The sequence below is a fragment of the Pezoporus flaviventris genome, unplaced genomic scaffold, assembly GCF_033815535.1.
Source record: "Pezoporus flaviventris isolate CSIRO_AGI_PZ_B2104156 unplaced genomic scaffold, CSIRO_AGI_Pfla_v1 ptg000002l, whole genome shotgun sequence".
Lineage (NCBI taxonomy): Eukaryota > Metazoa > Chordata > Aves > Psittaciformes > Psittacidae > Pezoporus > Pezoporus flaviventris.
In genome coordinates this window covers 82,920,366-82,933,696 of record NW_026892550.1, presented here as the reverse complement: position 1 = coordinate 82,933,696, position 13,331 = coordinate 82,920,366, and the positions used below count along the sequence as shown (strand labels likewise).

The 13,331-nt window shown below is 45.1% G+C and overlaps 1 protein-coding gene across 4 annotated transcripts in view; it reads left to right on the top strand.

Annotated features, from left to right (window-relative positions):
• Nucleotides 1-12,347, top strand: part of WNT5B (Wnt family member 5B) — a 73,914-nt gene extending 61,567 nt beyond the window's left edge. For all 4 annotated transcript variants that reach the window (XM_061444767.1, XM_061444768.1, XM_061444765.1 and 1 more), the window contains 2 exons: nt 2,581-2,873; nt 10,863-12,347. In XM_061444767.1, the coding sequence (XP_061300751.1) occupies nt 2,581-2,873; nt 10,863-11,321 (752 nt within the window). In that variant the 3' untranslated portion in view covers nt 11,322-12,347. The remainder of the gene's footprint in view (nt 1-2,580; nt 2,874-10,862) is intronic.
• Nucleotides 12,348-13,331: the final 984 nt, after the last annotated feature.

Here is a 13,331-nt window from a genome sequence, read left to right as displayed (position 1 = left end):
GTCCCCCGAAGCTGCCACAGCCCCGCGCTCCCCCCTTGTGCTGCGGGCAGTGCTGGTGGCCGGCAGGCTGAGGAGGGCAGCAGAGCTCCGTGGAGCTCCACACCAGCAGGCAGAGCTGAGCCTCCCGCGGCCCCCAGCTTCGGGGTCACCCCAGCCTTTGGCTTGGGAGAGGTGTGGGAGAGGGCAGAAAGGGGGTTGTCCTTTGAGTTGACAGCGCAGAGGTGTGGAACTGGAGTGAACTTTGAGATGATGAGTGAAAACCCAAATACTTTTACAAAGCTGGCAGAAGAGCAGAGAAAACTGGGATGTGCAAGCCCACAGCTGCTAGCTACAAATTTGCTTTGTATTAAGCACAAGGTTTCATGCACGGTCGATCCTGCCCCCCAAACCAAGCTGCAGTTTTCCAAACCTACATCTGATGAGCGCTGTGGTTTGTTCTGCTTTGTGGGCAACAAGGGGAAAAAAAAAAAAAAAAAACAACAAAAAAACAACACTGAAACTTCTTTCAGCCTCTCCTATCACCATCCTCAGCAACTTAAAGAACTCGTGCAGATCCAGGGGCTGCATATTGAGTTGTTGTTTTGCTAAATCTGAAACGTGGAGATGGTTAAAACATGGACAGTAAAAGCGTAAACCAGTCTGTGCTTGCAGGGGTCTCAATTAAGCCGTAAGGATCCTAAGCACCTGGAGTCATGCAGGCTCTGTTGCACCAGCTGTAACACCGGGAGGTCCCCTCATTGGATGTATTTTAACCTGTACAGATGCAGAGAGTGCTGTGCTTAACAGGATGATTGGTGTGTCCATGGGGCTCTCACCATACAGCCACAGACTGGTAGGGGCAAAACCTGCCCATTGGACTGTTACCTTAAAATACCTATAGCATGCAGAACAAAACAGATGAGTAAAAGCTTTATTCTGGTTGCTGAAAAAAAGACCTTAACTCCCTTATGGGCCAGTCTCAGCTGAATTACCTTAACTAGGAGTCACTCTTTTTTACCTCCCGGACTAAGGAGGTTTGGAGGGCACACTCCTCTCCTAATGACCTACTAGTAAGGCCTTCCCTTCTGTATTATGTATAAAATCCTGTAGCATTTTATCAGCTTTGTGCTGTGCTCCATAGCAGAAGCCCTTCATTGAAGGGGGGGGGGGGGGGGAATCACAAGTTGTTCTGCAACGTGGATGCCATTCACAGCCTTGCCTTTGTCTTGGGTCATTACCACTAAGCTGGTGATAAGCTGCTATTAATTACAGATTGTCAGCACATGCAAATTGGAACAAGAGCATACCAAAAGCATCAGCTTAGTCCTGCTGAGGGAGCTGGCACTGAGAGACTCGTGGGCTGGTGACAAACTGTTCTTGGAGAATCTGCCCTCTGAAGTCATTCAGATTTGCTTGAGAGCATCTTACTAGGGCTTGTAAGTAGCTCTTCACAATCAGATTTGCTTATTCCAGTGAAGCTTTGTCGCCTGAAAGTTTGGTGATGCACGCAATGACTCTGAAGCTGTCAGTTTAGCTATCTGTTACACTGTGTGGTGATAATGCAGGTGTGGATTGCCTCCTTCTCCTCCTCACCCCCCTCTACTCACCCCATTCAGACCCACTGCACTCGCTGGTGCAGCACGCTTGGCCTCATGCAGTGCTGGCTGTGTTGGTGCCCCGGTCAAACTGGGGCTGAATCATGGCCAGGAATACATAGCTAGAGACCTGATCCAGCTGCTTGGCTTGCACTCTGAGCTGTATAGAGCATATGCTCCAAGCAGGGCAGTCTCTAGTAAACGTGCTAATGGAAAGTCTTTTCATTTATTATTGTCTACATGGGAAATTTTACTTGTTCCAGCACTGCAGCTCTGTAGGCGTTGGAAGAGCCTCTGCCTCAAAGCTTTAGTGTAAAAACGGGTTTCCTTCAGTTTGTCTTAAAACAGTTCTCAGCTGACCTCATGTAAACTAAAATAAGGTCGATGAGCTGAGCAGCCCATAAAGAGTGCTTGTTGCAGTTAAATGAAGATCATTCCCGAGTGATATCTGGCTTGACCAGAATGCTTATTTGCACAGACCCAACCTCATCAGTTGTTTGCAGTGGCTTAGGTAGCAGCTATATTTTCAGCAAGTGAATAACCCTCTTGCTTGAGAGTTTCCTCTACGTTAAAACGAGAAGATACTGAAGGGAAAAGAGACTGCACAGTTCCTGCCTATGGTGTTGGTGTTTCTGGAGTTTCCAGGGCTTTTAAACAGGCAAACATAGGTGTAATAAAAACAGCCCTTGAGGAATAGGACCTAAAAATTCATGAAGAACATGCTCTTCCCAAGAGCATTCCTCCAGGCAACAGGAGGACTCTCAGACCCTTCCCTGGTGTGTGTCAGAGAATCAGATTTGGGTTTGACTGTGGTTACATAGAAACTGCCAGTTCTGGGCAGTCAGTTGACTGGAACTGTTACTATGAAATGAAAACAAAAATGGGATGCAAGCATGTCTTAGGACCGTTCCCCCTCTGCCAGAACAGGGTGCTTGCTCCTTGCTGTGTATTGTTTGTTAAATGAGATCTGTCTCTTCTTAATTTGCTTCTCGTGTCTCTCTTGCAGGTAGCCGAGAGACTGCTTTCACGTATGCCGTCAGTGCTGCCGGTGTGGTGAACGCCATCAGCCGGGCTTGCCGTGAAGGAGAGCTCTCCAGCTGTGGCTGCAGCCGGACGGCCCGGCCCAAGGACTTGCCCCGAGACTGGCTGTGGGGTGGCTGCGGGGATAACGTGGAGTATGGATATCGTTTTGCCAAGGAGTTTGTGGATGCCAAGGAGAGGGAGAAGAACTACGTGAGAGGTTCAGAGGAACAGGCTCGCATGCTGATGAACTTGCAGAACAACGAAGCTGGTCGCAGGGTAAGACCAGTGCTGACACTTTCCTCTTCTCAGCGGCAGATTCAGAAGGCTTCAGATAGCTTGAAATTACTTTCAGGGTTGATGAAGATTGTCCAGTGATACCCCAGTAATGGTGTATGGTCACATTTGTTGCATTTCCGTGAATATTACAGGCAATATTGACGATACTAGATTCCCATTTTAGTGGCAGGCTTCTGTTGCCAGCTAAAGCCAAATGAGATGGTGTATGGCATGCAAATGCAGACATGTAAGCTGTTTCCAAATAAACTAGGTGCTGTCATGGCCCACTTTCAAGGTTTACATTTCAGAAACTGGCTTTCCAGACCTTCCAAAAGAACAGGCTGGTGTTGAAAAGGAGAATCTGTTGGCATGTGGAGTTCTCTTCTACTGCTATCATTCAGAGTTTTGGAATATAAGACCAGAAGCAAACATCGAATCAGACTGCCTGGTATAAGTATCTCTGAAACTTAACACCTTGCTCATTTACCTTGGTACTGGGCAAAATAAGTAATCTGATTCTAGGTGATATTTTCTGAGAAGATAACATAGTTTTGATCTGGAGACCCCTAGGAATGGAGAATCCATCACTTCCTTTGTAGTATGCTACCATCATTAATCACCCTGTTTCGACACTACCTCATTATCATTTGAATTTATCTGGCATCAGCTTCCAATCAGCTCTTTTTCTGACTTTCACAGCTAGATCCAAAAGCCTCTTAGTAATCAGAATGTCCTCTACATAGAAGTATTTATCTACTGTAATTTATTCACCACTTTTCTTGACAAACTAGATTGAGCACTGAAGACTCTCTCACTTTCAGAGATTCTCATCAGCCATCAAATCATTTTCACAATACTTTAGCATACCCTTACCAGTTTTCCCATATCCTTTAAGAAACTGGATACCAAAATGACATGCAGGGTTCTGGTATTCTACACTGATACTGTAAACTTAGGTGAAGTTGCCCCCTTTGTTTGTGTCCAGTGTATGCACATTTGTTTACATAATTACTCTGTTTGTGATTAATAGCCTAGAAGGTATAGCATCATTTGTCTGCGTTACAAGTATGTAGTCCTGCCTCTTTCCAAATGTAGAACAGGAATACTTACTTGAACAGTTGTGTCTTTTCACAGCGTGTTTAAGATTTTTATCAGTCTTCCCTGGTAGTGAGCTTCTCTGAGGTTAATTTCATTTCTAGTGCATGTTAAAAAATCTTATTAAGTGTACCTAGACTCACTCTTTTGCACATTCTTAACTAATATCCTCAGTTTCCTGAGGGTACTTCCCTTTCTTACTTCTAATTGTTACTGTCTTTCCCATGTGTGTCTGTGTTTTACACATGTAATTTTGGCTTCATTTTGCCACCAAGGAAGATTTGCTCTATTTTTTTGATTGTGGAATCAATGTGTCAGGTTGAAGCATTACAAATACTCTACGCTTCTTTTGTAAAATCAAGTGCAGTAAATTTGCAGTAGGTGGAAAACAGCGCAACTGAAAGCTGTAGAACTCAGTGGGTTTTGGTTTGAGGGTTTATTTATTTATTTTTTTTTTTGTCTTGGAAGGGCAGAGAGTCTGCATTTCCTTAGAAATGGGGGGACATTCCTCCATGGAGTAGTAGCCTGAAAGTGACATTCTTCTCTGCATTACATGCTTTGAACGTCTTATATGTCTGGAGTCCTGAACTTGGATTACTACAAATAAATACCCTGTCTAAAATAGGGAGTGAATATGTTATGGGATGTTTTACAGGCAGTCCTATTGCCTTGAGGGATCCAGAGACAGAATATGGCCAATAGTTCGAGGCGCCAGTTGAACTGTAGTAACATCTGTATTAAAAGATCAAGTCTGAAGATACTTGCTCCACAGCTTGGGTGAAACACTACCCTGTCTTGTTATTCTTGTTATGTGGGCAAGAATAAGAATATCACTAAGCCGTGATTTCGGATGATGACGCTGGTTTAGATGGAAGAAAGCTTTGCTCTGTTTAAGGTCAGAGCTAAACCCAGCTGTGTCCTGCCTTTACTACAGTGCAGGAAGTTGTTTAAATTGTGCTTGGAAGGGTACAGAGCCTGTGCTGCTTTGGACTCCATAGACAAGCTCTCAAGGCGATTTCTGTTTCCAGTGAATGCACAAACTGGACCTGGACAAAGGCTTTCCAAAGGCGCCAGCAAAAGACAATGTTATTTCAAGTTTGGTTTTCGTAGACTCTGTAGAACAGATGGCTGTAGAAAATAACCTTAGATTAAATGAACACAAGTCATTTTAGATTAAATTAAATGGAAGTATAAACCAGTGTGTAATTAAGCTTATGGATTTCAAAGAACAAACTCCGATAAACTAAGGGAGCTGGTTAGTAAACTCAGATGGGGAAATTGATGTGGAGGAAGTCTGGAACATTTTCAAGTCAAAGATGCTAAAGCCATTACAATTCTTCATGCCAAGCAAGAGGAAAAACCTTGTAGGAAGAATATCCAGACCTCACTGTGTGAATAACTACCACAGAGAAGCTGTTAGGAACAGACTGAAAGCCTACTAAAAATGGAAAAAAAAAAAGAAAAAGAACTGATAGCAAATAAATAATGAAAAAGCTTTTAGAGGTCAAGAAGTATAAAGATGAAGTGAGAACAGTAAAAAAATCACGCTGAGTCAGACCTTGCAAAAGGTAGTAAAATAAACAGGGAAAGTTTTTAAACTTTGCAAATTGGAAATTGGAAGAAGGGAGACTGCTAGTGAATGAGGATGGGGCAGACTCCAAGGACAAAGTAGTTTTGAGCCCCAAAATAAGTAAGTGCTTTACCTGCGGCTTCAAGTTGGAATAGGGGGCTTTGCTCGTGGGGAGGGGTACCATATGTCTGCTACACAATGGGGATGTCTTTTCTGTCCTCAGTACTTTTGCCTGGGTGAATAAGTGCTTGTAAGTGTAGATTTTTAAGTCCTCCACAGATTTCTTCTGGGGCAAGCCAGGCACGGTCTATCACAGGAGACAGTAGTAGTTAATGGTGCTGGCACCCTGTGGGAGTGAGGAAGGTAAGAGGAGGTAGCTGTCATGTTCAGACAGGTAGAGGAAGAGGAGCTGAGCAGCAAGTACAGAAGGTTGGGGCCTGCAGACCTGAGGTGGGTCAGATGGTGCAGGGGGCTGATGATGGAGGGGAGTTTGTGGTCGGGTCAAATGATTCAATTGGGAATCAGGTGGCAGCAAAGGGTTGGAAGAACAGAGCTCTGGAGTAAACGAGGCTGGGCTTTAGGGTGGACTGAGTGGATGAGGATTTGGGGGTAGTGAGGAATGGAGATGCTGGGAAAGGAGATGAACATGTAAGGATCTGGATAGGAGAATCCTGATGGCTCTGAGATGGCGTTGTTATGGGTTCCAGGGTTGTCTGGTCAGGATGGCATTTAGACAGTACAGGGTAGTCTTTCCTCTTGGCTCTTAGAAATGGAAATATAAATTATCACCACCTAGCTGGAAGCAAAACTCAGGTTGCATAAAGCTCTGAAGTGGGCACAGGGAGTGCCAGCTTTCTTGCATGTCACTCTGAAAGAGCTGGCACCTGGCAGCACAGGCAGAGTGACCTCAGCAGAACTTACAGGAGGACCTCGGGGAAAAGATATCTTGGAGGAAGAGGCAAAATGTGAAGTAATTTGTGAAGGATTCCTCAAAGATTGATCACACAATCACTTGCAACATAACTGATCTCCTAAAAACCAAACTAGATCTATTAGATCTCATTTATAAGCACTTCTGTGAGACATTTAATGTATTTCCATGTGGGAAACGCTTGGTTACATTGGGAAAGATAAGGAAAGATACAGCAGCTATGAGACAGACAAGAAACTGGTTCAAGGAAAGATGTCAGAAAGTTGTGTGAAAAGACGTACCTTGATTCTTAACAGAGCTTAATTAGCAAGTCTTCAAGGACTTACCTCAAGATCAACACTTGGTATTTTTATTTCACAGCCTCAACACAAGAATTGGAATGGGCTGAGGAAATTTCCTGATGATGCAAAAGTGCCAGATATTACAAATACAGAGAAAAATGCAAATTTTGTACAGCAGCTAATGACATCCAATAAAACAACATGAAGACCATCATTTGAGGTCTTGTATGTAAAACGTTTTTAGTCATTAGGAAATGAATTGAAAAGAATGGGTCGCAGCAGTCCACTGCAGATGACTGCAGATGTAATGTGGCTCAGAAGGTGGTAAATACCCTGTAATGTACTAGGGAAAGTATTTTTAGGAAACAATGGGGGAATACTAATGCCATTGTATTCAGCTCTTGTGAGGCCCCAAAATATTGTATGTTCTCATATTCCCGAGCAAAATGACCTCAGACTAGAAAAGGCTTATTATGATGGACTCAGGGGATACGAATCTTTTCTTAAGAAAGTGGGTTGGAATAGCTTGCCATGTTTAGCCTAGCAAAGTGAAAGTTGAGAGAGGATATGACTGATGTCTGTGTTGCGGGAGAAATAATAGGGAAGGAAAAGTACTTTTTAAGCAAAAGGCCAATTTGGCACAATAGCAAACGGGCATAAAGTGAATACGTTTAGGCTGGGAATTAGAAAAAGATACTTTATCATTGGAATAGTGATCAGAATGATGGTGGCTGAAAACCTAATTGCTTTTAAAAGGGCACTCCGTACATTTAAGGAAAATATTATTTGAAGCAGTGCCTACAACAGCAAGAGATCATACTTAAAAACCAAGGAAGTCCCGTCTGGTCCTGCATTCCTAAACTTCTGAGATTCTGGTTTTGGAAGTAGGAAGGTGCACTTGTAACTCCATACTCCCGCAAGTCAGTGCTGAAAGAAGGGAGTGCTGGAGACATGGCAGTGAGCACTGCTACATGACCACCAGGTGCCAACCCATGTACAGCCTTCCCTCACTTTCCCAGCTAGTGTTTCAGTTGATGTCTTCTGATTTTTAGGAAGACTTTTGGTGTGTCCCCTCACTCAGTTTCCTGTGGGTGAGAAAGTCCTCCTTGAACCCTGAGGAGCTCTGATGGCAAGAGAGAAGATTGTTCCTTCTCTCCATGGTTCTCAGAAGGAGCTGAGAGAGGAGCAGGAGGGGATCAGAGGTCTTTTATCTTTCAGGCAGTTCTGACCCCATCACCTCTTCACTCCGCGACGGAATCCTTGTTGTGGTGCCTCCTGGCTTTATTGCCTGTGTTTGTTTGTCTTTGGCTGTTATCTCAGTGCATCCTTTCCTTCCATCTGTCTTTTTCTTCCAATTGGTCTCCATTACACTCTCTTATTTCCCCCCATTCCTTATCTGTCACCCTGTCTGGCAGACTGTGGCGGTCAGTCGTTGTACGCTGTTTACCCAGTCAGCATATGGCAGGCCTCAGTCATCAGTCACTCAAGCCAGTGCCAGAAGAGCCTGGAAGGGGGTCTGGCTAATTGACCACATAGGAATTCCCCATTAATTCTCTTCCCATTCCCATTATTGAAAGAAAAGAATTGGAAAAGAACTTGGGCTTATGGGAAGGGCCTTTAAGCCTTTCCATTAGAGGCATTTTCAACCTGTTTAAGTGGCATGGCTATTGATCAGACCCTGCCCTCAGAATTGCATGTGAGGTCTGTTATTCTTTACCTTGACCTGCGCCCGGTCAGAGAGGAATTCTCCAGTCTCCTCTGCTTTCTCCCCATTTGGGCAGCAAAGGGGGAGAGTGGGAGAGCCATTTAGCAGCTGAAGCTATGGTTACCTCCACGGGACATTGATGGTGGGAGCTGCAGGGGGCTGAGTGGCGCCATGCTCACCTGCAATGACTGGTAGCGTTTGCATTCCCCAGCACTGCTACTACCCACATGGGCCAGATGTTTTGAGCATCAGTTGCTTAAAGCCAAGTCAGAGTGAACTCAGTCCCATGACATTAACTGAGGGGGATCAAGTTGCAGTGTTTTTCTAAAGGAACAAAGCCCAGGATTAGGAAGAATTGTAATACTTTATGAAAACACATGCAAGGGCAAGGGAGGCACGAGTGGCCTGGGATTTGACAGAACCGTAACCAAAAAGTGCTAACACAAACTTAAAACAAGCAGGCTGGCAGTGCAGTGAGGATATAGTAAGTGTCTGGGGCTTGGGAAATTCAGCTGTAGCTCTGTCTGGTTACAGTACAGCAGGAATCCTTAAGTAACAGTGTGGTTGGTCCTCTGCAGTTGTAGTTTGATCCAAGACAAGTGCTTAACTCCCAGCCTGTAGCTGTTACATTGCACTGTGAGGGATTGCCTCAGTAAATTGAGCTCCAAGGAGCAGAACTAAAGCTTCTCTGTTTTAAGGATTCACTCCATTGACTTTCTCAGGAGCTGGATTGGCCTCCATGTGATTTAGTCATTAAGCCAAATTGAATCTTCACTAGCTGTCAAAACCACTAGATGTTCATTAGGCACAGGAGTAACCAGTTGTTGTAGGAGAACTCTGACCTCTCGCTGCTGGTCCAGAACGTAGTCATAGGTAGAAGATTTCACTTGCAGTATGCTCAATTGCATTAATCACCTACTCCTTCGCACGTGAATGCAGAGAGCTGAGAAGCTTTCTTCTGAGTTGGTGCATGGGGAAGAAAAGAACCCTCAGTGTCTGGTTGCTTTCTTCAGCAGAAAACCTGGCTGGAGGGAATATCGCTGTCTCCCTCAGAGCATCCCAGTCTTCTCTCACGTTCCTTGATGTCACCCACCAGAAACAGCTGGCGGAAATTCCTCAGCTGATGCCAGATACCTCTGCTTGGCACATGGAGTCTGGCAGAGGCACTGCCCTGTGGATGTGCATGATAGTCAGGGGAGAGCGGAGGTGAGCCTGATGGCAAGGCTGGCACTTAAGCTGCTGTAGCTGTGATTGTGCAGGGACATCAACTCTTCACTTTGCAAACTCTTGTCAGCGTCCGTGGGTGCTGACAGTTTTTTTACCTGTCTCTGGAATGAATGGAAAGAGCAAACCGAGCCTCCATTTCGGTTTCTTTTCCTAGGGTCTGAGATTTGTAATTCTAGAATATATTTCAATATTTCTCTCTCCTCCCAGCTAGTGTGAGGAGGAGAGTAACCACCGTTTTCCTTTACATCGTGTGCTCGCTCTGCTGAGGGCTTAATGCTCGCTGCCAGCATTTCACGCCTATTTGCTGATTCGGATGCCGGATTTTCAGGGATATGATGCATCCACAGCCGCCTCAGACGCCCACAAACATAGCTGAAAGTACGTGGGGAAAGACCGCACCGAAATCTTGGCGTTTGCTGTTTGAGATGTCGGCCCTTGTGCGTGGCGGTAGTGCTGCTGGTGCAGGGAAGCCTGTGGACACAAGATGGCGCAGGTTCGCAACGTGTGCCTGCCCGCCAAGGTGGACGCCGTGAGCACCCCCTGGAGCTGAGGTGTGCGGCCTCTGCTCCAGGACAGAGGTGTTCGTCTTCCGCACCACCGCCCCTGCTTGCCGCTCTCGGCAAAGCAGCCTCTGGGACACTGCCCCAGAACGGGGTCCTCTCAGCAGAGATGAAGGGAAAGGGTGTGGGGACGTGCATTTATCATGGAAAGATGCAGATGTATCCCTTGGAGTATAGTGTTGGTTCCTGGTGCCGGTGGTTGGAAATGGGCTGCTTCCCAGGTGTTCCCCTTTCCCAGCTCTGAAGGGAAACCCCCAAATAAATGCCACAATAAACACCACTCTTACTCTATGAGAGTGGGAGAATTTCCAGAGTCCACGTGGAGATAAAGCTTTCTCTTCTTTTCTTCTCCTGACCCTGCTGTTAAGTCGGGGGAAAAAAGGTGCAGGAGTCATGTTGGGAAGCAGCGTGACCAGAAATAGGAATATTTAGGGAATAGGAGCGCAGCAGTTGCAGCAGGGGGAAGAGGAGACTTTTGTCTCCTCTGAAGGGCGAAACAACAGAAATTGGGGGATAATGACAGCAGCTATGGAAACGTGATGACTTCATTGTAATTCAGCCAGCTGCCAGTGCAGCAGGAATAGGCACAGCTTTGCCTGACTGCATTTCTTTTCCCACAGGCCGTGTACAAGCTGGCAGACGTGGCCTGCAAGTGCCATGGTGTATCAGGCTCCTGCAGCCTCAAGACCTGCTGGCTGCAGCTGGCTGACTTCCGCAAGGTGGGCGACTTGCTGAAGGAGAAGTACGACAGCGCCGCGGCCATGAGGATCAGCCGCAAGGGCAAGCTGGAGCTGGTGAACAACCGCTTCAACATGCCGACGCAAGAGGACCTGGTCTACGTTGACCCCAGCCCGGACTATTGCCTGCGCAATGAGACCACTGGTTCTCTGGGCACCCAGGGCCGACTGTGCAACAAGACCTCGGAGGGCATGGATGGGTGTGAGCTGATGTGCTGCGGACGGGGTTATGACCAGTTCAAGAGCGTCCAGGTGGAGCGTTGCCACTGCAAGTTCCATTGGTGCTGTTACGTCAAGTGTAAAAAGTGCACAGAGATCGTCGACCAGTATGTCTGTAAATGAAAGGAGCCACCAAAGCAACAAATCTATATTATATAAATCTATATAAATATATTTTATATTTGTATAAATAAACAGATGATGATAATAATTAAAGAAGCTTATTTAAGAGACATTTTGGTTTTGAAATTTCCCCCATCAGGCCAGCTGGTATGCCATTCCTTCAGTTCTGCTGGGGAGTTTGTCTGCAGGTGCATCTCCTCGTGGATGTTTCAGTCAGGGTGAAGAGGCTGAGGAGGTGCTGAGAAAATGAACTCCCCCCTACGCACAAGCGCACACACACTGCTTCATTGCAGAAACAAAGCCAGGAAGAAGGAGAAAGGTGGGTTCTTTCTGCTCCGATCAGTAAGTCTTAGCATTTTGCATAGTTACTGCACATCTGAAATTACTGCCAGATGTGGGTGAGTCCTAGTTACCTGAGTTTCAAACCCTGCCACTTCATTAAACCCACTGGAGAATTCAGAACCAGTTTTTGATCCCTCTGAGGGCTTTGTCACATGAGAGGGAAGGTTAGGCAAGGCCCCTTTCAAGACATAGAATACAGCTTAAAATCCTGTAAACCATTCTTGGATGCTTCACAGACCACACTGTGGTGGAGGAAGGTTTGCAACCTGCTGTTGTTAGGAGGGAAGGTGTGACCTGTGGCTGACCAGTATGAACCCAACATCTAGGTCTTCTGTACCGCCTGGGCCAAGGGCAAGCCAGTCCAGCTCAGACTACATGGCTATGTGCATGAGGGAGATTTTTAATTATTTTCCTTTTAATCCCATGTTGAAACTGAATTTGTCAATGTAGGGGAGAAGCTGCCAGTGCCCAGGAATGTTTGCAAAGGCAATATACTTTGTATTTTGTCAGCAGAAAGAGGCATTGAATGCACACACATGCACATGACTCCTCACATCACTGCCAGTTTTTTCACTCTTTGAAGTGGATGCAGGTGGTCACCTTGTTCAGCTCTATTAAATCCTCCTCGCCACCATCCCAGATGTATAGTTTCTCTTTAACATTAAACACCCCTCATTGACATTTCTTTCCCTCTGTTGCTTGTGTATATGTGTGCTTTTATTTCATTCTTTTGGTGAGGTGTCTTACTTTGCTGCTCTGTATTTCAGAGTCCAGGGGCCATGCTCTTCCCTGGCATAAGGTAACCACAGATAACGTTTGCTCCCAGAATGTGGGCGTATGTTCACCAATGGAAGTATTTTCTGTGTTTTTCCTTGGTAATAAAAGAGCATAATAAAATTGTACTAGGGCAGAAGGCATTACCAAAGTCTGCTAATCAGTCTTACCACGTTGGAATTTTAGTAGAATCTAATTCATAAAGCAGGGAACAAATGCTTTTTCTAGCACAAGACATTTCCTGTGCCTCTCAGCATCTGCAGAGTTCATTTGCAGTCAGAACAATCAAGAGAAGCCAGTTCCCAAAATATAAGGGTTTGCTAATATACATCCCCTTTGTTTCTGACATTCCAAGGGTGTTAGGGTTTTTTCTGTAGATTTTAAAATGCACAAAATATGCCAATAAGCAAAGAGCCAGTTGTGAAGATTATAATTTTTATATTAAACCTCTGTTTCTTATAAAGCATTGCAGTTCTACAGATTCCACCATTTCAACCACCAGAGAAGAATTTATATGTACCTTTCATACTTCAAATATTTGAGGACTCCAGAAAAGCACAAGGAAGAAAAATTATGTTTAATAATTAGGAGCTGTTGTTTTTTTAAACCAATGTGTCCAGTTTTTATTTTATTTTTTTAAATCCAACAGGCAATATATTTGCTGGCATCCCAGAATGCAGTTTCTTGGAATATAAACAGTGGCCTAGATTTATTTTATTATATAAAATCCAAAGCCAGTGGTATTGTAATTCAAAGTAACGGAAATAGTTTTCCATGCATGGAAAAAATGTGAGTGCAATGGCCTGATCCAACTCCCATTAAACTTCAGTGGGAGCTGGACTGAGCCCAAGATCGGATCAAATGTGTGAGCTGTTCACTCCTGGGATACTATAT